General features: G+C 45.9%; 1 protein-coding gene across 1 annotated transcript in view; it reads left to right on the forward strand.

The window, feature by feature from the left end:
* Positions 1 to 24,335, forward strand: part of LOC147659644 (phosphatidylinositol 4-phosphate 3-kinase C2 domain-containing subunit alpha-like) — a gene marked incomplete at its 3' end in the record, with an annotated part of 452,383 nt that overhangs the window by 120,905 nt on the left and 307,143 nt on the right. The window contains exons 4-6 of the mRNA XM_086951581.1: positions 17,768 to 17,925; positions 21,186 to 21,306; positions 22,239 to 22,350. Coding sequence (XP_086807707.1) covers positions 17,768 to 17,925; positions 21,186 to 21,306; positions 22,239 to 22,350 — 391 coding nt within the window. The remainder of the gene's footprint in view (positions 1 to 17,767; positions 17,926 to 21,185; positions 21,307 to 22,238; positions 22,351 to 24,335) is intronic.

Consider the following 24,335-nt stretch of genomic DNA (forward strand, 5'->3'; position numbering starts at 1 on the left):
CTTGCCGTCACAGGATTAATCTCCTTTTTCCGGACATCTGCGTTAAAAGGATCACACAGTCCTTTGCCCTCAGGTGTCACGCTCAGAGTTGCTAGCTTTCCCGTTCTGAGGTGTCATAATGCGTAGAGGTGAGCACCCTTATTCTAACAGTCCTGGTTACTCACAGGCAGCTCTTTTTGTCGGGTATTCACCGTCAGTGGCGCCTTTCTCTCGTGCTGCCCTTCACACCTGCCACTCACACTCGTGTTGAGGTGTTCCTCTTCTACTAGTCGTCCTGGCGTCTTCTCATCATCCCATCCTCTGTCACTAGTGTTAAATCAGCTGGATTGAACTTACAGGAGATGCTGCCAGTTTCAAGTAGGACTTTAGTACGTACCTCAGGAGACACCTCAGTTACAGCTTTGCTTCTCCACCTGTCACAGTGCTAGTGCCTCAGGGAAGCTCAACATAGAACTCTCTGGCACCAACATTTCACTTCCATCGTCATGCCCTTCCAACAATGGGAGAGGTGACAACACCATTAGGACACAAGGGGAGGAGTGGAGGGAGACCGGGAGAGGGGACACCTCTCTTGGGAGATACCACAGCCAGCTTCTATCTTCCCTGGATCTAGAAGACTGTATGGTAGCACTAGATCTGCAGGATACCTAATTTCATATTCCCGTTCTGCAGTCTCACAGGCGTTAACTATGGTTCAAGGTATGCCAAGAGTATTTTCAGTATCCCATTCTGCCTGTTGGCCTCAATAGTGCCTCTTGGGTGTTGGAGGTGGTTGCAGCACACCTTCGGGGGTTGATGATATACCAGTTTTCACCCTATCTCGATGACCTTCTGTTAAGGGGGAGCTCATCGTAGTCTGTTATGTACCACCTCCAGATGACAGTGGATCTCTGAATATTTTGGGGGATTTTGGTCAACATGCCGAAGTTAAACCTGACTCCTTCACTGAGGCTTCCATTCATCAAAGCCTTTCTAGGCACAGAGCAGTTTAGAGCTTCCATTCCACGTTCAACTCGTCTTAATATATTTCTGCTGTGATCCAGATATTTCAGCTTCTGTCCTGGGTCTCAGTGAGTGCGGCTCTGAGACTTCTTGTCATTTTACCCTCCTGCATCCTGCTGGTGGACTACCCCAGATGGCACACATGGGCTCTACAGTGGGCCCATCACCAAGGAGACTGTCTGATTCCATCCAGGTTCTGGGTCAGACTGCAAAAGACTTTCAGTGGTGGCTCTCGACTGCAGTTGGATCAGTGACAGACCCCTGTCTGTAACCCACCTAGCGCTGATGTGGCGGCAGATGCTTCGCTACTAGGTTGGGTAAGCCACCAGGGAGAGTTGTAGATCAATCCTAGGACCCCGGTCTCTGGCAGAGATCCTCCTCCAAATCAATCTGTTGAAGTTGTAGGACATTTGCTTGGTATTGAAAGTCTGCCTGCCCACCATCAAAGGAAAGTTGATTCAGTTTGTTATGGACAAGACCACCGCAATGTGGTAATGCAACAAGCAAGGTGAAATTTTGTGAGCCATCAGGGTTTTTCCCTAGTGCTGAACCATCTGGTGGGATCATAAAATGCCAGGGCAGACACACTCAGCTGTTGACACTTAGCAGATCCCCAAAAGTAGTTACACCCTGATGTGGCTTGGCGTGTCTTCCAGCAATGTGGAGAACCCTGGCTTGATCTCTTCACCACTGCCAGGAACATGCAATGTCAACACTTTTGCGTGCTGAATTTCCAAGTAGGCTCTCTGAGTCGCATTCCGACTAGAGTGGAGCACAGGACTCTTGTATGACTTTCTGCCTCTACCTATCCTACCTTAAGTTCTGAAAAACAACAGGAATGACCGGACCCAAGTCATTCTAGTGGCTCTGCATTGTGCTAGGAGAGTGATATACCCAGAACTAATTGGTATGTGCATATATCTTCCGCATTGTAGAGGATCTTCTGTAGCAGCAACAGGGCAGGGTTCTGCACCCAGGCCTGCGCAGTCTACATCTTCATGGTTGGAGATTGAGAAGTGCGAAAATTGAATGTTTTAGATATGCCCTCCCTGAAGTTGTGGATGTCATTTTAGTGGTCTAGGGTCCATCTGTCAAATCTGTTTCTGCTGCCGCTGGTATAAGTTGTTAACCTAGTATAGTTTCCTCCATATAGACCCATTGCAAGCCAAGATTGTCAGATTGTGAGGTGTACTGTCTGGTGTGGTTGTGCGACCTCTCAGTGTAATACACTTACCAACCTCTTTAGGTGCAGTAGGTTTTGTCTGTAAAACCCTCACCCCAACCCTTGGTAATGGTGGCACTGAGCAGCAAGTCTTACACGAGGAGCACATGTTTAAAGCTTATAAACAGCACCAAAACAATTGAAATCGACACAACACTCCAATCCGAACCCAAATTATAAAAATTGACTATTATTTATAAGAACTTTGACACTAGAACAAAAAAGATCTACATGTGTGTTTCGGAGGTAATGATTTAACAAGCAATGATAAATCAAAGCAATTTCACTCAATGATGAACAAGCCTTGGCAAAGTCAACAAATTGGACACCGCAGCTTTTTCAAGGAAAACTTGGGTAAGTGTCAATGCAGTCAGTTAGACATACTTGGGCCGACCATCTGTAGCAGGGAGCTAGTCAGGGGTACTAGACCGGTCCTCAAGGACAGTTACCTTCTCTGAGGAAGCAGTCCCTCTGTATAGTCCAGGCACTTTATCTGTGTTGCAATGTATTCCTATGGAGTGTTCCTGCTGGAAGTGATGAAGGATCTGCAAACGATCTAAGGATGCTGTGGATGCGACACACTCACGAGGGGTCTTCCTGCAGGGATTCCTTGGTCCACAAAGATTGTGAGGGGGTCCTAGTTGCAGGGTTGACGTCCCACGAAGTCCTTTGCAGTCTGGCTGAAGTCCAGGCACCACTGGACTACACCTGTTGTCGCAGTCACAGGCCAATCCTTGCTGGTTTGAGAACTCACCTTCTTGGGGCCCCAGCAACTCTCCAACAGCACCTCTGGACTCAGCAAACTCTGGTGCAACTCTGTGCTTTGGGTTTTGGTCCACGGTACTGCAGGCAGGAGAGGTAGCAACTTAAACTGTGGGCTTACAGCTTGCCCAGCAGGCTTCTTCAACTGTTGTGTACCTGTGCTGCGAACAGGAGGCCAGTCATCTGGCACTTTGAGTCCTCTTGGCTTGACTGGGCTCTGGAGACAATCCCCCTTGAGTAGGACATGATAGGTCCAGCCCCTCTCTTCGTTAGCCACCTCATGCAGCAAGTGCACTCTTCTCAGTGCAGCCACTCTTTGCTGGACCCTTAGTGCAGCAGCGCAGTCCTTCGGGCCTCCTTCTATGTCGGTCGGGATCTGAGGTCTGGGTGTCCGGGCTGCCACTCTTATGCTAAGAAAATGCCCTCCGGGCAGGATGTCGGTGGTAGCCAATGGGCCACCAGGTTCCCTCCCACCTAGTGACCATTTCCTGTGCAGTGTGGCATCTGGATGCACCATTCTGCTCACTTCCAAGATGGCGAGGCCCCTCTCTTGGTGTTCAGACTTCCCTAGCCCACCCCTGGGGCGTGGCTGCCTCAGGGCTCCAGCCCGTGGGGAAACCGGTTTGGCAACTAGTTTCCCCTCTCTGCTCCCTGTGCCAGCGTGTCTGCCTAAACAATGGATTAAATTCAAACAACAAGAGAGAAAGGGTTTAACCACTCTTCTACCCCTTCTAGATAAATGTATAATAATCAACGTAAGAGTGTCAAACATGTATGAAAAACAGAAAAGAGAAGCCAGAAATTTAGGCGGTCAGAGAGGTGAATTCCACCGACACAGTTCTCAATTAGTAAGGAAAATAGAGTGCACGTGCTCGGTGTGAACTAAAAGGACCCTCAGGCCCCAACTAAAAGTTGGTAGCCAGTTGTCTTCATTGGGCCCCAGGTAGTTGAAAAGAAAATGAAATTGGTGACTTGAAAAGTGAATTAAGAAGAGTATGGGCTACTCATCAAACAATCCATTTTATTGAGAGGGTAGCTCTAACTCTGTTAAAACCAGTGAAAACAATTGGACTAATAGTTGGTTGAGTTAGTTTGAACCAATAAGGCACCCTTTTTGAAAAGGAGCAAAGGTGGATATATCGCCTTTCGACACAAATTCATGGCCTTAATGACGATATCCCGTGGGGGTCGGTCATGCAGAGATAATTACACTGCCTCATTACTAGAGACATCGTCTCCTTCTTCTTTTCTGTTTTTCATACATGTTTGACACTTCGTTGATTATTATGCCTAAACAATGGGTCTGCAAGCTCCTCCCTGGTGTGATACATCTGCCCTTGAAACGTGTCTTCCGTTTGAAGCCTGCGTTTTGGGGCTATTACCCAAGTGGCTTCCTGCAGGAGGGAGGTAAGACCTTCCTTACCTCTAGTCCTTCCTTGTTCTCATTCCTGAGAGTTGTTGGCACGTCCCTCTAGGAGGGCAGAAAGCTGTGGAACAGGCTTCATGCGTGCTTTGAAAGGCACACAAGTTTTAAAGGCACCAAGATGGCATCTTTGCTAAGGTTGCACAAGTTATCTTCATTTCAAATTGAGATACAAGAGAGAGTTGTTTGATGCCGTGGAGTGCCCACTATGATCGCACCATTCAAGGGGTCAATTTGTAATCCTGAACTCTCCAATTGGGTCTTTCCACAAAATTATTTTCACTTGTTTGTTGTGAGGACTTGTAAACTACACGTCCTGCTCCATGCAGTAGATTGTACCATGCTACCATGCTATATAGGGGTGACGTAGAAAAATGTACAGGGGAAGTAGTGGCTTTGCCATTACTTCCAATGGTAAACTGAAGCTAGCAGTGCAAGACTCCTCTGCCAGTCTGCAGTGGCAGACTGGGGGACTCATTTTACATGGGGGGCCTCCAGTGTGGCACAACTAGTGCTGCAAGCCCTGGATCAAGCCACGCCCCTCAACTTACATGCCCTGGGTACCAGGGTACCATATACTAGGAACTTACAGATGTTTGCCATTTTCAATTGGGTACAGTCAATTAGACATACACTTAAGGGTCCAGGCACTGGGACTGTGGTCTGGTTTGCAGGCCTCCGTGCCAGAGTCGATAAACTAGCAGCTTCAGTTGAAAAACCTGGGGTGATCATACAAAGAGTCATTTCCTTACATGGGTGTTTAGCTATTTGTGCTTTCTTTAGCCCAGCAAGGACTTTGCACAGTTAAAGGTTATTTGTAAGCCCTTTCAGACTGTTTGAACAACCTTCCTTATTTAAGGCACCTATTGTGATGCTTTACCTTAAAGGTTTAGTTGCTGTGTTCCCACTCAAACCTTTTGTGATGCCGCAGTGGGACCTTAATTTGTTTTTTACATTTCTTATGTCTACTGCATTTGAGACAGTGCACATCTGTCCCCTGTGCTCCTGACTCTTAAAACTGTTTTTCTCATTACAAAAACTACAGTGCATCGGGTGAGTGAACTGCAGGCACTGTTTGTTCAGCCTCCATGTACTACTTTCCCTCCTGAAAAACTGTTGTCGAGGACCATAGCTGCATTTCTGCAGACGCTTTTGACTCCCTTTCATGTCAGCAAATCCATCACTCTCCCTGGATTGTTTTCTCTGCCCCACCCCTTGAAATAGCGGAAGAGACTCCATTGCTTTGACCCCAAAAGGACCATTAGATTTTGTTACATTTTATTTTTGGTTTGAGCCAGTGCACAGACCAACTTCCTCGGGAGGTAGAGCTTTCTTATCTATTTATGAGGTTTGGAATCTGCGGTTAGAAGTACCTATCAGAAGAACAAGTTGTTTACATTGATAACTCTTTCTGGTGGATGCACTAAATCTAGATTAATCACTGCTCTTGCACATCCCTGTCTTTTGGGATGGTCTCCTTTCCATCTAAAACGTACCCAATCTAGGAATCTGCATTCTGTCACATCTGATTGATTGTTCAACTCTGTGTCTGATAGTGATTCAAGAAGGAAACATGCATGGGTGGTGCTCAAATCCAACTCAGCACTTCACTTCCGGGGTGGACAAAACAGATGTGGCGTGGCATGACACCACTTGTTGGTGCACAGGAGCAATGCTGAGAATAATCTTCAGGTCAGGTTTGGCGCCTGGGGATATTAACAAGATGAGGAATCTGCCCTTCGAATATCCACTAAAAAGTGTTTTGCCCAAGGTGAGTAACATGTTCTTTAGACCATTTCTATATAGTTGCAGGAGAAAATATATGTTCGAGGCATGTGGGCTGCTGAATTGATATCTTAGCATAGATCGCCGCCTAGTGTTGGGTCCGGATAATTGCACCTTGTTGTCCTGGAAGAGTCTTCGAAGTATCATGAGATAGGTGACTCCTCCCCTTGACTACAGTGCGCATGGGCATCTTCCCATCCTCAGCTTGTTTTTTTCCGCCATTGGGTTCGGATGCTATTCCTCTACTCCAACTTCGGAACCGAAACTAAACTACTTTCTAAGGCCAGAAGGCCTTTGACTTCGACAGTATTGTTCTCGTTCGGTACTTTTTGACTCAAACAAACTTTCCATCTCGATCCTGTTATCGACGCTGGCCGTCGGGCCTTTCGACGCCACGTGGGCCTGCTGTCGATGGAAAGGAGCCCGTTCAAAAGGTGCCCCCAATGCCACTCCAAATTCCCGCATACTGACAAACATACAGTATGTAACAAGTGCTTATCACCGGAGCACAACGAAGAAAATTGCCCAGCCTGTGCCCAATTCCTTTCGAAGAAGACCATCCAGATTTGACGGGCCGCTAGGCAAGAGATGCAGCGGCCGGAACCGGAGAACATCTTCGATGATGAACATGTCCTCCCAGAAGCGGCAGACTCGGATCTAGAAATTGTCACCGTTGAGGACCAGTTGGACTCCGATGACCAGATCACGCCGGGGCAAACAGTGAGTACACAGCCCCCAACACTGCTTATCCCAAAACCTAAGGCTCTGGTCGAAGCATCGCCTAAAGGCCTTAGCAGAGATCGACCAGCTCCTTCAGAAGCCCCGCCTTCCGGCTCGGCTCCGAAGCCCAAAACCAAGCCTTCTGATAGCCCAAGACCGAGTAACATTCTCCCCAAGAAGGTTGTCGACCCCAAAAGGGTTGTCGAACCGAAGGTCGTCCAACCGAAGAAAGTGGTCGAACCAAAGAAGGTCGCCCAACCCAAAAAGGTTATTGAGTCAAAAGCTATCGAGCCAAAGAAGAGCCTCGAACCAAAACGGGTCGTTGATCCAAAAAGAACACCCGACCCAAAAAAGACCGTCGATCCTAAAAAGAGTGTTGATCAACAAAAGCAGCATCACACCACAAAACCTGTCGAACCGAAAAAAGACTTCGACTCGACCAAAAACCTTCAGCCGAAAAAAGCCGTCTGGCATAAAAAACGCATCGAACCAAAAGCTCTGGTCGATCCGAAACAGGTCGTCGACCCAAACAAAGTTGCCAAACCGAAAAATACTGTTAAACCAACCAAGGACGTCGAACCAAAAAAGGTTACCGACCCCAAAGCAACAGTCGAGCCGAAAAAGACTCCACAATCAACGGCCCTCGAGCCAAAAGGTCACAAGCAAGTCCGTAAGCCAAAAACATCGGCGCCAAAGCCACGGACAGTTGAGGAAGAACTCTTCCATCCTGATCCAGTAACTGAGGAACAATCTAAACTGTATATAGACCCTGAAACAGGAAAAGTTACAGTTTATCCCCGGAAAAAGAGACCATTTGACTCGGACACTCCTTCCCCTGTTCCTCCAAAGAAAAAAGACTTCGGGACATCTCCCTCTAGGCCTTTTACTCCTCCTCCTTTCTATCCTAATATGCCTTTTGTGCCCTACTCTCCTACACATTCAGATTATAATGATGGGGATTACATGGGGGAAGATCCTCAGGATGATTTTAATGAACCAGAGGATCCTCATGCACAGAATGACACATGGGAATACCAGAATGATCCATATGACACACAACCCATCCCAGACACCTCCCCCTACCCTACAAAGCCGTCGCCTACTGACAACACCATTGTTTTTAACCAACTGCTAGATAGGGCAGCAAAATACCACAAGGTCGACATGCACACTGACCCAATAAAAGAGATTTTCTATTTGACACTTTTCCTACCTCTGAGAAGAATGTCAGGACACTTCCTATGCTAAAAGGGGTACTAAAACACGCGCCAGACATATTCAAAGATCCAGCCAGAGCACGTGTACTCAATCCCAAGATTGAGAAGAAATATAAGGCGGCCCCTACAGACCCTACTTATATTAAATCTCCGTTGCCTTTAGACTCGCTAGTAGTAGCAAATGCTCGCAAGAGAGCTAACTCACAAACAGGAGATGCTCCCCCTCCTGATAAGGAGTCTAAAATATTAGAAGCCTCAGGCAAGAGAGTAGCCTCACGGGCTGCTAATTCATGGATTGTGAACACGCAAGCTCTACTAGCTCGCTACGATAGAGCACATTACGATCAACTTGAAGGTTTACTGCAACACCTGCCAGAACCTTTCAAAGCTCAGGCTAACGACCTCATACAGGAAGGCAAATTTATAACTAATGCTTCCATTAAATGTGCGCTTGACGCAGCTGGCACATCAGCCAGGTCCATTAATACTAGCGTATTACTACGCAGACACGCAAGGCTACGCATCTCTGGTTTTAAGAACGAGGTGCAATCCACCATCCTCAACCAACCAGTTAACCAAGACTTCCTGTTTGGCCCTGCAGTAGATACCATTTTAGACAAAATGAAAAAAGATACCGAAACTGCTAAATCTATGGGCGCACTGCAGTTTCAACAACATAGAGGTTCCTTTCGTCGCTCCTCCTACAGAGGCACCGCACGAGGCAACACATCACAGACTTCCTCTACATTCAAAAGCAACACCCAAAGTTCTTTTAATAAAGGCTCCAACAGAGGAGGTTATAGGGGCAACAATAACAAGGGCAGAGGACATGGCGGCAATAACACCAGAACCTCCACTGCCGCCAAACCGTGACTTCATCACACTCCCTCCAGACCATTTAACACCAGTCTGAGGCAGAGTCCAATAATTCCTACCAGTCTGGAACTCCATTACTACAGACAGGTGGGTGAGACAAATTATCCAGTATGGTTATTGCCTGGAACTCACTTCTACTCCTCCCAACATACCACCCAAACACCGTCCTATGTCCAAAGAACACATCACATTGTTACAACAAGAGGTTGCGTCCATGCTACAAAAAAGGGCAATAGAACAAGTCCCCTTTCAACACCAAGGAACAGGGGTATACTCTCTATACTTCCTAATTCCCAAAAAGGATGGATCCCTCAGACCCATATTAGACCTCAGACCGCTAAATCAATACATACTCTCAGAGCATTTCCATATTATTACTCTACAAGTACTCCCGTTACTCCAGCAAGGCGACTTCCTTGCTACATTAGACCTCAAATATGCATATTTTCACATACCTACACATCCAGCTCACAGGAAATACCTCAGGTTCACAATAGAAGGTCAATATTATCAGTTCTAAATTCTCCCCTTCGGGGTAACTACAGCCCCAAGATTTTTCACAAAATGTTTAGCTGTAGTAGCAGCACACCTCAGAAGGCAACACATCCACGTGTTTCCATACCTGGACGATTGGCTCATAAAAGCCAACTCGTACGCGCAGTGTGCAAGCCATACGTCTCAGACACTCCAGCTGCTACACAGCCTGGGTTTTTCCATAAATTACCCAAAATCACATCTACATCCCTCCTACATACAGCAATATCTGGGGGCTACAATAGATACCTCCGTAGCAAAGGCATATCCAAATCCAGCCAGGATAGCCAACATGCAGACTCTCATTCAAAAATTTCAGCCTCAACACTCTTTGCCAGCTCGAGTGTTCATGCAGCTCATAGGCATGATGGCCTCCTGCATATTCATTGTCCATCATTCCCGACTTCAAATGCGTCCACTACAAGAATGCCTAGCACGGCAGTGGAACCAAGCTCAAGGACAACTAAAAGACCTAGTGTTGGTACACAGTCACGTTTACAACTCTCTGCAGTGGTGGAACCCTCAAAACCTTTCCAAGGGGTGACTGTTCCAAGAGCAGGTTCCACAAGTAGTACTAACAGCGGATGCATCACTGACCCGTTGGGGAGCCCACTTACTTCAATACACAGTCCAAGGGCTCTGGACAATCAAATAAAAGACACTGCATATTAAGCAATTAGAGTTGCTAGCAATATTTCTGGCACTAAAAGCATTCCAGAAATACTTGTACAACAAGGCTGTGTTGATCCGGACGGACAACATGACAGCCATGTATTACTTCCAGAAACAAGGAGGGACACACTCTCCCCAGCTGTTTTACTCAGCGCAGAGCATATGGAGGTGGGCAATTCCAAGAAACATTTTTCTCCTAGCAGAACACCTGCCAGGGAAAGACAATCCAATAGCGGATCTGTTAAGCAGACACAGCCAACAGCTACACAAATGGGAGATTCACCCTCAAGTTCTCCAACCATTCTTCCAAAAATGGGTGCATCCAGAGATAGATCTGTTTGCCTCAAACGAAAACTCACTATGCCAGTACTTTGCCGCCAGGTTCCCACATCCATTGTCACAGGGCAATGCGATATGGATGAACTGGTCAGGCAGATTTGCGTATGCTTTTCCACCAGCCCCACTGATTCCGCTGGTGGCACGCAAACTACGTCAGCAGTCACTCACAATGATTTTGGTTGCTCCCACATGGGCAAGAAAGCCATGGTACACAACGTTCCTAGAACTTTCAGTAGTACCCCGCCAAAGACTGCGCCTCTCGCCCCATCTTTTAACTCAGAACCATGGAGAAATCAGGCACCCAGATCCCAATCAGATGAGCCTAGCGATCTGGCTCCTGAAGTCTTAGAGTTCGGATACCTTAACTTACCTCCTGATTGCATGAACATTATCAAGGAGGCAAGACGGCCAACTACTAGAGCATGCTATGCAGCTAAATGGAAAAGATTTGTAATTTATTGCAACAATAACCCAATCAATCCATTAGATGCTTCCATCCAAAACATCTGTTACCTCTTGCATCTTCAACGATGCAATCTGGCATACTCTTCTATAAGGCTACATCTTGCTGCTATAGCAGCATATCTCCAGAACAGGCAACACCTTTCCCTGTTTAAGGTACCCCCAATCAAAGCTTTTATGGAAGGTCTTAAAAGGATAATCCCTCCAAAGCACCTACCTTCACCAGTCTGGAACTTAAATGTGGTACTTACCAGACTTATGGGACTTCCTTTCGAACCACTCCATTCATGTGAATTGCATTTTCTAACCTGGAAGGTGGCATTCTTAATTGCCATTAACTCCCTCGGGCGAGTAAGTGAACTACAGGCACTAACTATTCAAGAACCCTTCATGCAAATAAGGCAGTACTTCGGACCAACCCTAAGTTTATGCCAAAAGTCATATCCACTTTCCATATCAATCAATCAATTGAATTGCCAGTTTTCTTCCAAAACCCACAGTCAGTAGCTGAAAGAGCCCTACACACACTAGATGTAAGGAGAGCTCTGCTATATTATGTTGACAGGACTAAATCATTTAGGAAAACAAAGCAACTGTTTGTTGCTTTTTCACCACAACATAAAAGTAATCCCATCTCAAAATCAGGAATAGCCAGATGGATAGTTAAATGCATTCAAATATGCTATCAAAAAGCTAAACGCACACTGACAATTCCCCCAAAAGCACACTTTACGCGTAAAATGGGGACATCTATGGCTTTCCTAGGGAATATTCCCCTCGAAGACATATGTAGGGCAGCTACATGGTCTACCATACACACTTTCACTAAACACTATTGTGTAGACGTGCAAACAAAGCAGCAAGCTGCTGTAGGCCAGGCTGTCCTTAAAACTCTTTTTCATACTGCTGCAGCTGGTACAGGTGACCACCGCTAGAGGAGATACTGCTATACAGTCTATGCTAAGATACGAATTCAGCAGCCCACATGCCTCGAACGGAAAATGCTACTTACCAGTATGCATCTGTTCTTGGCATGTAGGGCTGCTGACATTCATATCGCCCACCCTCATCCCCGGTGCCTGTTACCGCTGCAGGATTCTCTTTTGCATGGCCATCTCTTACTTTACTATACTTCATCTTTGCCACAATGGTGAAAAACAATCTGAGAATGGAGAAGATGCCCATGCGAACTGTAGTCCAGGGGAGGAGTCACCTATCTAGTGATACTTCGAAGACTCTTCCAGGACAACAAGGTGCAATCATCCGGACCCAACACTAGGCGGTGACTTATGCTAAGATATGAATGTCAGCAGCCCTACATGCCAAGAACAGATGCATACTGGTAAGTAGCATTTTCCTTTCTAAGAGTACCTGACTTTCCAAGTATGAATAACGCTTCTGATATGTATGGAGGGACTTCTGTATTTAAATGCATTTCATTAATGGCAGTTGTAGCTCTAACTACACGTGGAGTGCATACTTCTAGTGTTAGGCTTGGACAGCTTCATGTAATTTTTTTTAGGAAGTCTTTCCAGTCATGAGGAATAGTGACACCACTTATTGCTAGTAATGCGCATGGGCATCGGCTCCATTGTTATAGATGTGTCCCTTCGAGCTCCAGTTTGACGCTGCTTGGTATTGTCTCCGGGAACGCTCGGATCCTTCTCACTCATCGTACAAAAGAACAATTGCATTTACTCTCCGGTTCCTAGGGTTGCATACCTGTTTTTCCTCCGCTCCACTATCTAACACTTGCCCCTCCGGGACTCCATCGGTTCATTGACACCCGCAAATTTGCTCATGATAGGGGGACTCCATTTCGCTACTGCCTGAAGTGTCAAGCTAAATACCAGAGAGCAGACCTCTATCAGGTGTGTAACCTCTGTCCCTGGCCCATCAGGAGACATCCTGTTTGGCGTGCTTCACCTTCCGGATTGAAAAGACCCTCCATTACAGTCTAGACCACCGTTTGTATGACTCCATACTGAGTGGACCATACTCAGGACCTGTTCAGGAAGCAGGACACCAAGGCAGAGCAGCAGCCAGAGGCTTCCGGGGGAGGGACCCAGATAGTCTCATTAGAGGGGAGTGTCGGCTCGGACACCGCAGCGGATGACATGCCACCTACCCAGCGTCCAGCTTCGAAGACTGTCGCAGTGTGTGCATACATGCCGCCTCCCACTCCTCAACATCACTCACTCAAAAGACAAGCATCGTCCTCTAGGGTGTTGAAGCCTCCTGTCCGCACTGCCACAAGGCCATTGTTGGTACCAAACTTCTGATTCGAACCCAGTGCTCTCGTCGCCGAAGTACTACTCAAAGCCATGCCCTTCGACTGCAGTCTCGAAACCACCCTCGAAGGTAACCTCTGAGTTGAGGCCTGCATCCAGGCCAGCTTCCTCTACCGCTTCTGAGGCTCAAGACCAACTCATCCTCCAGGGCCTCCAATAGGTTCTCAATGCCAAACAGAGCATCCACATCCAACCTGTGACTGGGTGGATTCTAGCTCAGCCGCTTCTAAAGGCAAAAGGCCCTGTTCCTCCCATGAGGAAATTGACTTTAGAGGAAGCATTACATCTACCTCCGGAGCCAACACCTAAGAAACCTCGGGCCATAACAGAGGCAGCAACCCACCATCTCCCTTGCCTCGTCTACCTGCTCCTTGCCCTTCTCCTCCTCTTTGCCTTCCTCTCCACCGCCTCCACTCCCACCCGCCCCACTGCTACGAGTGAACCCCTTTCCCAATTCCCCTCATGGTTACCTTCCGTCTGGGTTTGGGATTGATAGCCTCAGGTCTCCTTGTGACTCATATGAATGACACCCCCATGACGACCTCCAGGATGACTATGATGTAGATCTGTCTGGAAATACTGACCCTGAACTCTGGGCCCCTCAACAAGTATATTCTGTCAGAACGCTTCCACCAGGTAACACTCTAGGATGTCATTCCTCTGCTACAGCAAGGCAACTCCGTGACCACCGTCCATCTGAAGGACGCCTGCTTACACATTCCCATCCACCCTGGACATCACCGATTCTTCCGGTTTGCAGTAAGTGGCCAACATTATCGTTCCAAAGGGCTGCCCTTCGGAGTGACCACAGCTCCCTGGGCGTTTACAAACTGTTACATTGGTAGTCACCTCAGAAGGAACTGTGCCTGCGTCTTCCTTTTACTTAGATGATTGGCTGATCAAAAGCTCAACAGAGCAACAATGACTAGGGCACACAAAACCATCATACATCTCTTACGCAGACTAGGCATTACCATCAATACCACACAATCTCACCTCCAGCCCCTTCAGGTCCAGCCCTACCTAGAGGCCATACTCCACTTTGTCTCAGGAAAAGCATACCCCACTTTGTCTCAGGAAAAGCATACCCCTCTCTGCAAGTGTTCGAGCATTGGGTAGCAGTCAGAACTAAAATAAGAAATGTATATACAAGGGTCTAGGGGATAGTGTTTTTAGACCAACTTATCTCCACACCCCTAACTACAAACATGAACAACTACAGGGAGAAAGTGTCTATTAGTACAACAAAAAAACCTCTAAATGCTTTAAAGAAAACTGTTCACCAGGTTCAAATAGTTTGCCCAACGCTTGGCATGAGTATAATTTCCATCAGCCCACCCATTTGGCGGAGCTTCGTCATCTGGAAACCTGCAAGAGTAGAGTCAATGTAGCCAATGTTGCTCCAAGGCTAACATGATTGAATACTTGACCTCATACTCCCGGTAATCTCAGCCAAAATGCTTGTTCAAAATATGAGACAACAGATGGAGTGCAGTGCGAGTGAAAAAAATGTAAAGAATAAAAATGACTAGAAGGACAAAAAATGTGTTTATTGGGTATTGTCTAAATGTCATTAGTAAAAACCGCCTGATAGTATGGAACAAATTTACTATCTCCTCGCAAAAAGTGAGGTCGACATGTTTCAGCCGTTCTGGCTGGCTAGCCTGGCTTTCTTCAGGACCTAAATGATGTTACGTGCTACTGCAGTAAAAACACTGTTAGTGAAATGTGTTACACATGAAAAGTTTCACGTAAAAGAATGAGTAGATCAGTGGTATATTACCACCCTACCAGACATGAATCCCATGTATATGTAGATAAGAGCTATCTCTTCTTTCCCAACTTGCTGTGGGAGTAAGCCTCACCTCACCCAGCAACTGATCGGTGGTTGAGGCCCCGCTCTGTCCGTCTGTACCCCCTTGCAGTCTGCAAGCAGTGCTTGCAGACTGCAAGGGGGTAAGAGCTATCTCTTCTTTCCCAACTTGCTGTGGGAGTAAGCCTCAACTCACCCCGCAACTGCTAGGTGGTTGAGGCCCCGCTCTGTCCGTCGGTACCCCTTTGCAGTCTGCTACCAGTGTGGGAGGCTGCAAGGGGGTACTGACAGACAGAGCGGGGCCTCAACCACCGAGCAGTTGCCGGCTGAGGTGAGGCTTACTCCCACAGCAAGTTGGGTAAGAAGAGATAGCTCTTACCTACATATACATGGGATTCATGGCTGGTAGGGTGTAACACATTTCACTAACAGTGTTTTTCCTGCAGTAGCATGGAACCTCTTTTAGGTCTCTACTCTACTCTTGCAGGTTTCCAGATGACGAAGCTCCGCCAAATGGGTGGGCTGATGGAAATTATACTCATGCCAAGCGTTGGGCAAACTATTTGAACCTGGTGAACAGTTTTCTTTGGAGCATTTAGAGTTTTTTTGTCGTACTAATAGCAGTCAGAACTGTCATAAGCCTCTCCGGCATGATGGTATCCTGCATTGCTAGTGTCCCACATGCCAGATTACACATGCTCCTGTTGCAGGAGTGCCTTGCAGCAAAATGGTCAGAAGCGGAGGGTCATCAATTGCAAGGCTGCTAATTTTGGACCCAGTGCCGCAGATGACCATCAGTGGACTCCTCTCGCTCTGTTTGGGGGATGCACTTACAGGAGCTGACCGTTCAAGGGTTGAGGGCGCCCCATTAACCGGGCTTCCACATCAACCACCTGGAATTATTAGCCATCCAGCTAGCACTCTGTGTGCTCCTCCCTTGCATCCAACACAAGGTGATATTCATTCAGACGGACAATACACCTGCCATGGTTTACTTCCATAAACAGTGCAGCACTCACTCCCTACAGATGTCTGCTTTAGCCCAGGGATTTTGGCAGTGGGCTACACATTACAAAGTCCATTTACTGATAGAGTACATATCGGGAGTGGACAGCGGTTTTGCAGACCTGCTCATCAGGCTGCAGCAACAAGTGCACAAGCAGGAACTCCACTCCTAAATGCTACTTCCATACTTCCACTGTTGGAGATTTTGTCACATAGACCTCGTTACCACTGCAGAAAACGCAAAATTCCCAAACTTCGCCTCTATTTTCCCACACGCACAGTCCATTGTCGATGAACTGGTCAGGGATATTTGCCTATGCTTTTACGCTTCTCCCACTTCTTCCATTTGTGGTTCGCAGGTTTCGGCAAACATCCCTGTGTAGAACTTCAGTACTGTTCTTACAAGTCTTATGGCATTTTTATCGAGCCACTCCACTCTTGCATATTACATTTTATTTCCCAGGAGAAAGCTTTCTAGATAGAGGTCACTTCCCTCAGGCCTGTCAGAGAGCTTCAGTCTCTTACTCTGGAAGAACCCTTTTCCCAAGTACACCACACTAGGGTAGTTCTCAGTACAAACCCCAGTTTCCTTCCTAAAGTGTCTAATTCCCACCTTAGTTAAACTATAGACCTCCCAGTGTTCTTCCTACATAGTCAGTAGCGGAACAAGCTCTTCACACATTAGATGTCAAAAGAGTGTTTATGTATTACATTGACAGAACTAAGCCCTTCCTTAAAACACTACGTCTTTGTTTCTTTCTCCAAACCAAACAAAGGCTATGCTCTCTCCAAAGCAGATAAGGCATCTGGTTTGTTCAATGCACACAGACCTGTAATGCTGAAGCCAAAACACCTTAGCCTGTCCCTCCCGGACCCTACTCAACCTGTAAAATTTGAGATTCTAAGGCGTTCTTTAGTAATATTCCCATAGCTGTCATCTTAAAAGCAGCTATTTGGCTTACTCCCCACACTTCAACTTAACATTACAATGTAGATGTTTTAGCTCGCCAACAACCTAGAGTTGCCCAGGCTGTCTTACATGCACTTTTTCAGGTTTTTGCAGCATCCTAGAGCTAATCACACCCTTAAGGATGAACTGCTTTACAGTCTATGCACAGCATGTGTCTCTACAGCTACACATGCCACTAACAGAAATGTTTTCCTTTTAAACATCGGTTTGTGGCTTGTAGCACTGTAGATTCATATGCTCCCACCTTCCTCCCCGGGAACCTCTTGAAGTTGCATGCGTTTCTTGTTTTTATCTTCAATATGCCTTCACATAGTCCTCTTTTCTGTATCTCTAGACTCCATCTACATTCTTAAAAAGCAATCTAACAAGGGAGCCAATGCCCATGCACATTGCCAGTAATAGATGAAGTCATTATACCTCATGACTCAAAAATACTTCTTTGGAGAAAAACAGCTTGCCCAAGTCCAAACCCAACGCAAGATGGTAGGAGTATGCGCAGCATGTAAATCTACAGCACCACATGTTACGAACAGCTGTTTGCAGGGTGAGTAACATTTTCCGTACTTCTTATGTGTGGCAGAATTGATTTGAATGCATATCTGCCAATTTAAACTTTGCCTAGTAATAAACACTGGCAATGTGCTACTAATCAAACATGAAAATTTCATTTCTAGATTGAGAAATAAGTTTCCATGGAGCAATTCATCTACAAACCCAGGGTTTTTACTGAGTCCTGTCATGCTGGAAAGAAATATAAGTGAAGAGAATGCAGCTGTCAAAGTCTCAATTGAAATCGAGGGTTCCCTGCAACCTGTGACGTTTACATGTGATGGTATGTAATTGTTTTTAAGTTAGACAACACGAATAATTTGTATTCGGTGTGTGAACTCGTTATCTTATTTTTTTTCCGTTGAAGATGTGTAACAAGAACACCATGACTGTACAGTGATTTTAGTAGTGTCGTTTACTCGGCTTGAATTACAATTCTCTCTATGTGATTGGTAAAATACATTGATGTGGGCATGTCCGCTTCTATCTTTAAATAGGCTATGAAGTGAAAAATGTTCTGGCTTTGTGACAGTTACACATTTTGAAAACAGAAATAATACATTGTAGCAGTTTAACAAGATAAAAATTTCAACCAAAATTGAATCTGTCTTTTATTCAGCTATCTATTATGGGAATGAGGCGAGCAACTTACTGATTCAAGCACACCAGCATGGTGTTGGCCACCTCTGCCATTTCCTCAGCCTTAATGAGTTGTCTTGTGACTTCTGCCTCTCCTTTCATTGCGAAAAAGCTCAGACCTGTTTGGAAGCCCCTGAGAACTTTAAGGACCCGGTCAGAGCTAAGGTGGTCACACAGCAGGTACAGAAAAAGTTAAGTGGACCAGCAGCACATCATTAACATCGTATTTGATGTGAACTTCACTTTGGATCCCTAGTGGATGAGGTGCTTGAGAAAATCAAGGAGGACTCGGATCACAAAGTCTGTGGGTGCCCATAGTATGCTATATCCAAGGGCACCTGTCGTAGACCACATTCCAACTTCGGGAGAAAGACAACCCCTACCAGCCAGGTAAACTCTTACCAGAGCCAATAACAGACCTGTCAAGAGTCCCAGCAGGGCCAGACTGGCATATAGGGCAGTCAGGCAGTGACCGATGAACTGATCTGACAGATCAGTATGTGGGCCAAATGTTTTTTTGTGGGCCTGTTTTCTGGGCCAGTATAACTTTTTATTTTACTGATATTAAAACACACATTCCCCGGAGCAAGTTTAGATGCATGCAGTTTCCCATTTGATGCAAAACACTTATATAGTGGGACTTCTTGAGTTCAAAACTGCTCCAACTTGCAAACATGGGCCACCTGCCGACTGTTATTTTGCTGTTTTGTCCTATTTTGTCTCCCAGTCTTACCCGGAGTCCCAGGCAGGTAGCGGATGCTCTATGAGACACTACAGGGAATGCAAAGGCAGTGGTAGAGGCGAATCCGGTACAGGGAGTTTTGCAGCGTGAAACCTTTTCCGGATTCACATTCTGTGCATCATTCCGCCATCTGGTGGTTGGGTGTGAAATGGTCTATTTTTTTTTTCATTTTTTCTTTGGTCGCTGTCGACCACCATTTGGTGCCAGGTATGTCCGTCAGATGGTATCCTGGAGGTCGACGTGCGTGGTGGCCATCTTCAGATTCTTTTTTCCGCCGTTGGGTCTGGAAGTAAGAGTGGAAGCTCTGAAGAAAGTTTTTTTTCGTTTCCCAAAAAATCTCCAAAACGAAGATGATCACCGAATGATCATCAAAGTATCATCGATCAGAGACGTCGTAGCAAGAGGCAGGAGCAGAGCGGCCGTTCGAACTCCAGAGGACCTCACCGGGCCACAAATGGCAAAGTAGGGGTCATGGAGAATACCTCCTTCAAATTTTGCCCCAAATGCCACAAAAAATAAGCAGAACGCCATCCACACAACGTGTGCAACCTTTGCTGTGAGGCCTGCGCAACGTTTCTGCCGAAGACTCTCAGGATAGGCCAAAAGCAAAGACAGGCCCATTACGCCACAATGTCGGAGTCGACGAACAAAGCTAGCATGAGGAACCTGGGTTTCTCTATAGACGAGGAAGAGCAGGGAGCTCCAGCAAGTCGACACACAAAGGATCAGACGTCGAGATCCTAGAAAGGGACTCTGAAAAGATCTGCGCCAAGAAGAAGGCGTGGGAGTAGAAAAAGAAGACGGAGAAGGTAAGACACCCTATAGATCAGTCTGAACCGAATGGCCACGAGCATAAGGCGCCCAAGGCAGCCCGGGACTGAGCAAAAAAGGTGATTGAAGGTCAGCCGCAATTAAAAGAACCCCACGGAACCCTACCAAAGGTTAAAGAGGAAGGAAAGTCGCCGAAGGCACCGAAGCCAAGGGTTGACAACGAAATCGCAAAAAAGGGCACGACACCGTCGACGCCGGGAAGAAGAGAACATCTCTGTCACTGGGAAGACCCTTGAAGTCGAAAGAAACAGGAGAAGACTCCTGGAGGAGATGGCTACGCTCCTACAAAAGAAAAAGGATTTTGATGCCTCACTGAAGGATTTTCGAATCCTAAGACAACGGCTGCCGAACCGGAGAGCGTTGACCCTGAAGAGGCTGACGACGCTGGGGGAGACAGCTTCACTGTCCAGCACCAGTCCCATGCTGGTCGTGAGGCTCTGAGGTCACTCCAAACGACAAATCTCGCTCAGCGGCGGCCTCCCGCTTCCCCACACCACTGCTCTTGTGGCATAAGGCCCGAGGGCCAGCTCAAGCCGAACAGGAATTTAGATGGGGCCCACCCCCTACGGCCGCCACAACAGGCAGGACCGGGATAGGCCGTGAAAAGTTTGGTCAGGATGCACTAGCTGGGTCCTGGGCAGTCAAGCCCCGGGTTGATGGGTCCCAATCTGAGGGAGCGACAGGGCCCCTGTGCACGTCTAACCCCCATGAAGCTTCCTTATAGTGGCAAGTCTTAAATGTTGGGATGGAGATCTTCTTTTAAACTTTATCCACACAGAGATAATGGTCTTAAGGCTTTAGATATTTTTTGTATCAGTGACTTACTACATTTTAGTAAATAGTGTCATTCTTTACACATCATTCACCTTAAGAGGAAAAACAGAGACCATCTGGTCTCAAAAGTAATACAAAACCTGCAGGAAAGTTATTGCTTTCCAGCGTTGCCACTTCAGGAGTATCACTTTTGTCTTCACCAGTATCTCCTTGCGGCTCATCTGAGGACGTGAGTTCACCCTAAATTGGTGACTTCGCTTTTTTTTTTATAACATTTTTAGGAAATTGCCTGGCTTTTCAGTTAACAGTAATCACTATGAATTGCAATATTAGTTTTTCCTTCAACCTTAAATTGTGTAGGGTTTCTTGAATGAATTTCGTTCATATTTCCTGTCTCCTAAGCGGGTTCTCAGTTGCCAACTGTAGTTGTGATTATTTAAAACATGTTTAAACTTTGTTATATGTACCTTATGGATTATTTGCGTATTGTTGCAAAACATAATTAAGAAGTACATTTTGTAACTTCAAATATTTTTTCTTTTTTCCAATTGTTGTAGTGAGCTCAACAGTTGAGCTTATTATCATGCAAGCACTTTGTTGGGTTCATGATGATTTGAATCAAGTTGACATTGGAAGCTATATCCTGAAAGTGTGTGGCCAAGAAGAAGTTTTGCAGAAGTAAGCACCTTTTTATAAATGTGTAAGCACTATTTGTCTGTGAAATATTGATTCCTCTAACAGTGAAAGTTTTTAAATGATTTTGTTGCAACTTAAATTGATTTGAAGCTTACTAAATGTGTCCATTTTCTGTTTACCATAATCTCTGCATGTCAGGAAAGAAAACTGCACAATCGGCCAGTTCTGTTTTGTCAATTCTCCCCCATGCTTTGCAATGCGAAATCTTCCTAATGCTTGTATGTCATTTGAGCAGTGTTAACCTTTCAGCATAATCCAGGGAGCTGCATGCTAGCAGTTCCCTGGGTCTCAAAGCAATTCTGGCTCCCACAGGAGGCGGGGATCGGGCAGGAACTGCAGGGGCCTTCAGGCCCCCGCGGTCCCCAGCGAAATGGCCTGATAGAGGACATATCAGGTTGATTTAGTCTTCTGTACTAAGGAATTAATCTGGTTTTTCTCTTGTTGCACCATTCTAAGTATAAAGTCAAGTTATGAAAATCCTTTAAAAATTAATTAATTAGAAGGATATATGTGTAGCAAAAAAATCTTATCACAGTCCAAGAACGTAAGATGTCTTGGTAAACTAATTTAAGAGGTGCGTTCTTTGAGACATACCCTGATGTGACTGTGCTGTTGCTCTGATTTGTTAAGTATTCGTGGATCATTAGCTGCCTTGTCTGAAGGGTAAAACTAGCCTAAGTACATTGTAACTCCTGAAGAGGTAGGTTGCTAGAAGACCTTGTTATGGTAAGTACATATTTAGTTTACATATTTCAGATGTCGTTCTCAATCTATCGTGCAAGATTCTTTCAGAACTACTTTGAGCGGTTTGCATCCTCTTGTTAGACAGCTGTTCTATATCTGTCACTTTTCATTAACTCTGCTTTTGTATGTCTGCACTAGTATTTTATGCACTTTTATATATTTCTTTTCAGTGCACACTGTTTGGGAAGTCATGAATATATTCAAATATGTCGAAAATGGGATACTGAAATCAAACTGCAGCTCTTGTCTTATAACACAATATGCAGAGATCTAGCACGAACAGTGAGTACAAAAAATGGATTTCCTTTGTTAATATTTTGCTGTTATATCGTTTCTGTTTTAGTTTGTTTCCAAGTTGAGTTTTCTTTTTCCTTGAATGGCATTACATTTATGATCCTCATTGTATTCTGACAAGTTAGGATAATGTTTACTTGGTTACTTACATACTAGGTAGGTTACACTACTTGAGTAGCCGAAAACACTGTAAAAACGCACAATCTTAGCTTCCTATACTGAAGAGCATGCAACTTTAAATATATTGCTCTTCTTTCCTCTACCATAAAATTAAAAACCCTTTTATGAAAGCTAAAAAAAGAGTTCATTGTTCGACCTACATTTATTTATTTGTAATATTTGTACTTGACATCTATATGTGGTGATTCTGCTCGGAGCATGACCCCTTCACCCCATTCATTGATGCATCTGAAGGCCATCAAAGAGCGGAAGGCTAAGTTGCTTTTGGCCAAGGCTGCCATGTACATGCTGAATCATTGCCTTTCCCATTCTTGAAGGTTCGCACCTGGTCACTTACTTTAAAAATAAAATCATATATCACCCGGGAGAATGGTGAATGTGTGACAGATCCCGGGGAGATTGTTGAATGTTTCGTTGATCATTTCCGAACGGTGTACAGTTCAGTGAGTGACCTTGATGAGGCTGACTCCTGTTTACTTTTGCGCGACATTGCACTACCCAGTGTCTCAGAGGAGGACAGATTGGCTCTGGAGGCTCCTATTACAGTGGATGAGATCGCTCTAGCCATTAGGTCCTTGCGATCGGGCAAAGCGATGGGGCCCAGTGGTTTGCCTATCGAGCTCTATAAACTCCGACCGGACAAAATGGCTGCTCATTTGCGCACTATGTTTCTTGATGCATTTGAGGCGGGCGTCCTTCCGTCTGAACAGCGCTTGGCTACCATAGTGGTCATTTATAAGGATGGCAAGCCTCGTGACCGCTGCACCTCTTATCGTCCCATCTCATTGGTATTGGTATTTGTAAAGCGCGGCTGTCACTCCGGAAGAAGCATCCTGGCGCTAACTGGAAAATGTGCAGGAAATTGAATTTAGGCAGGATTAGATGGTGTCCCGCACATACTCGTCAGATAGGCTGAAGATCCATGTTTTTAGTTGTTTCCTGAAATGGCTTTCCTTGGTCAGGGATCTCAGATGTTGGGGCATAGAGTTCCATGCTTTGGAGGATAGTTGGGTAAGAGTTTTACCCCCTTTAGTTTTTAGGTTGAAGTTAGCTAGTTTTAGAAGGTTACTGTTAGAGGATCTCAGAGTCCTCTGGGGGTTGTAGTGGGGATAGCGTCTGATTAGGTATTTGGGGCCAGTGTGGTTAAATGCCCGAAAAGCAACAATTAGGATCTTGAAAAGGATCCTTTTGTGCAAGGGCAACCAGTGGAGGGTTCTTAGAGCGGTAGAGGCTGAAGATCTCCTGGGGAGTTTAAGTACCAGCCTGGCAGCCGAATGCTGAACACTCTGCAGTTTTTTGAGTGTGGCTTTTTTCACACCTGCCAGTAGACCATTACAGTAATCTATGCGCGAAAGAATTAGCGCCACAGTTACCGCCTTTCTGGCTTCTATTGGTAGGAAGTCCAAAAATGTTTTTGAGGGATTTAATGATTCCGAAGCAGATTCCTGCTCCTTTCCTGACATGCTGGTCGAAGGATAGGTCAGTATCGAAGGTGACTCCAAGGTTTTTTGCCGTTGCGACGGTCTGGGGGGGGGCTGTGGAATCCTCTGGCCACCAGAGATGAGGACAGAAGTTGACGTTTTTCCCCATGGGGAGGATCTCTGTCTTACCTGTGTTACACTTGAGATGGTTAGTTTCCATCCACAGGAAGACATCTTTCAGGCAGTTTGTTAGATTTTGTTCGGCAGTCGTAGAGTTCTCCTCTAGCGGGACTATGAGTTGGGTATCGTCGGCATAAGATGTAACAGTGATGCCGAATGATTCGATCAGGGAGATAAGGGGAATGAGGTAGA

The sequence above is a fragment of the Lissotriton vulgaris genome, unplaced genomic scaffold (genome assembly GCF_964263255.1).
Source record: "Lissotriton vulgaris unplaced genomic scaffold, aLisVul1.2 SCAFFOLD_1245, whole genome shotgun sequence".
Classification (NCBI taxonomy): domain Eukaryota; kingdom Metazoa; phylum Chordata; class Amphibia; order Caudata; family Salamandridae; genus Lissotriton; species Lissotriton vulgaris.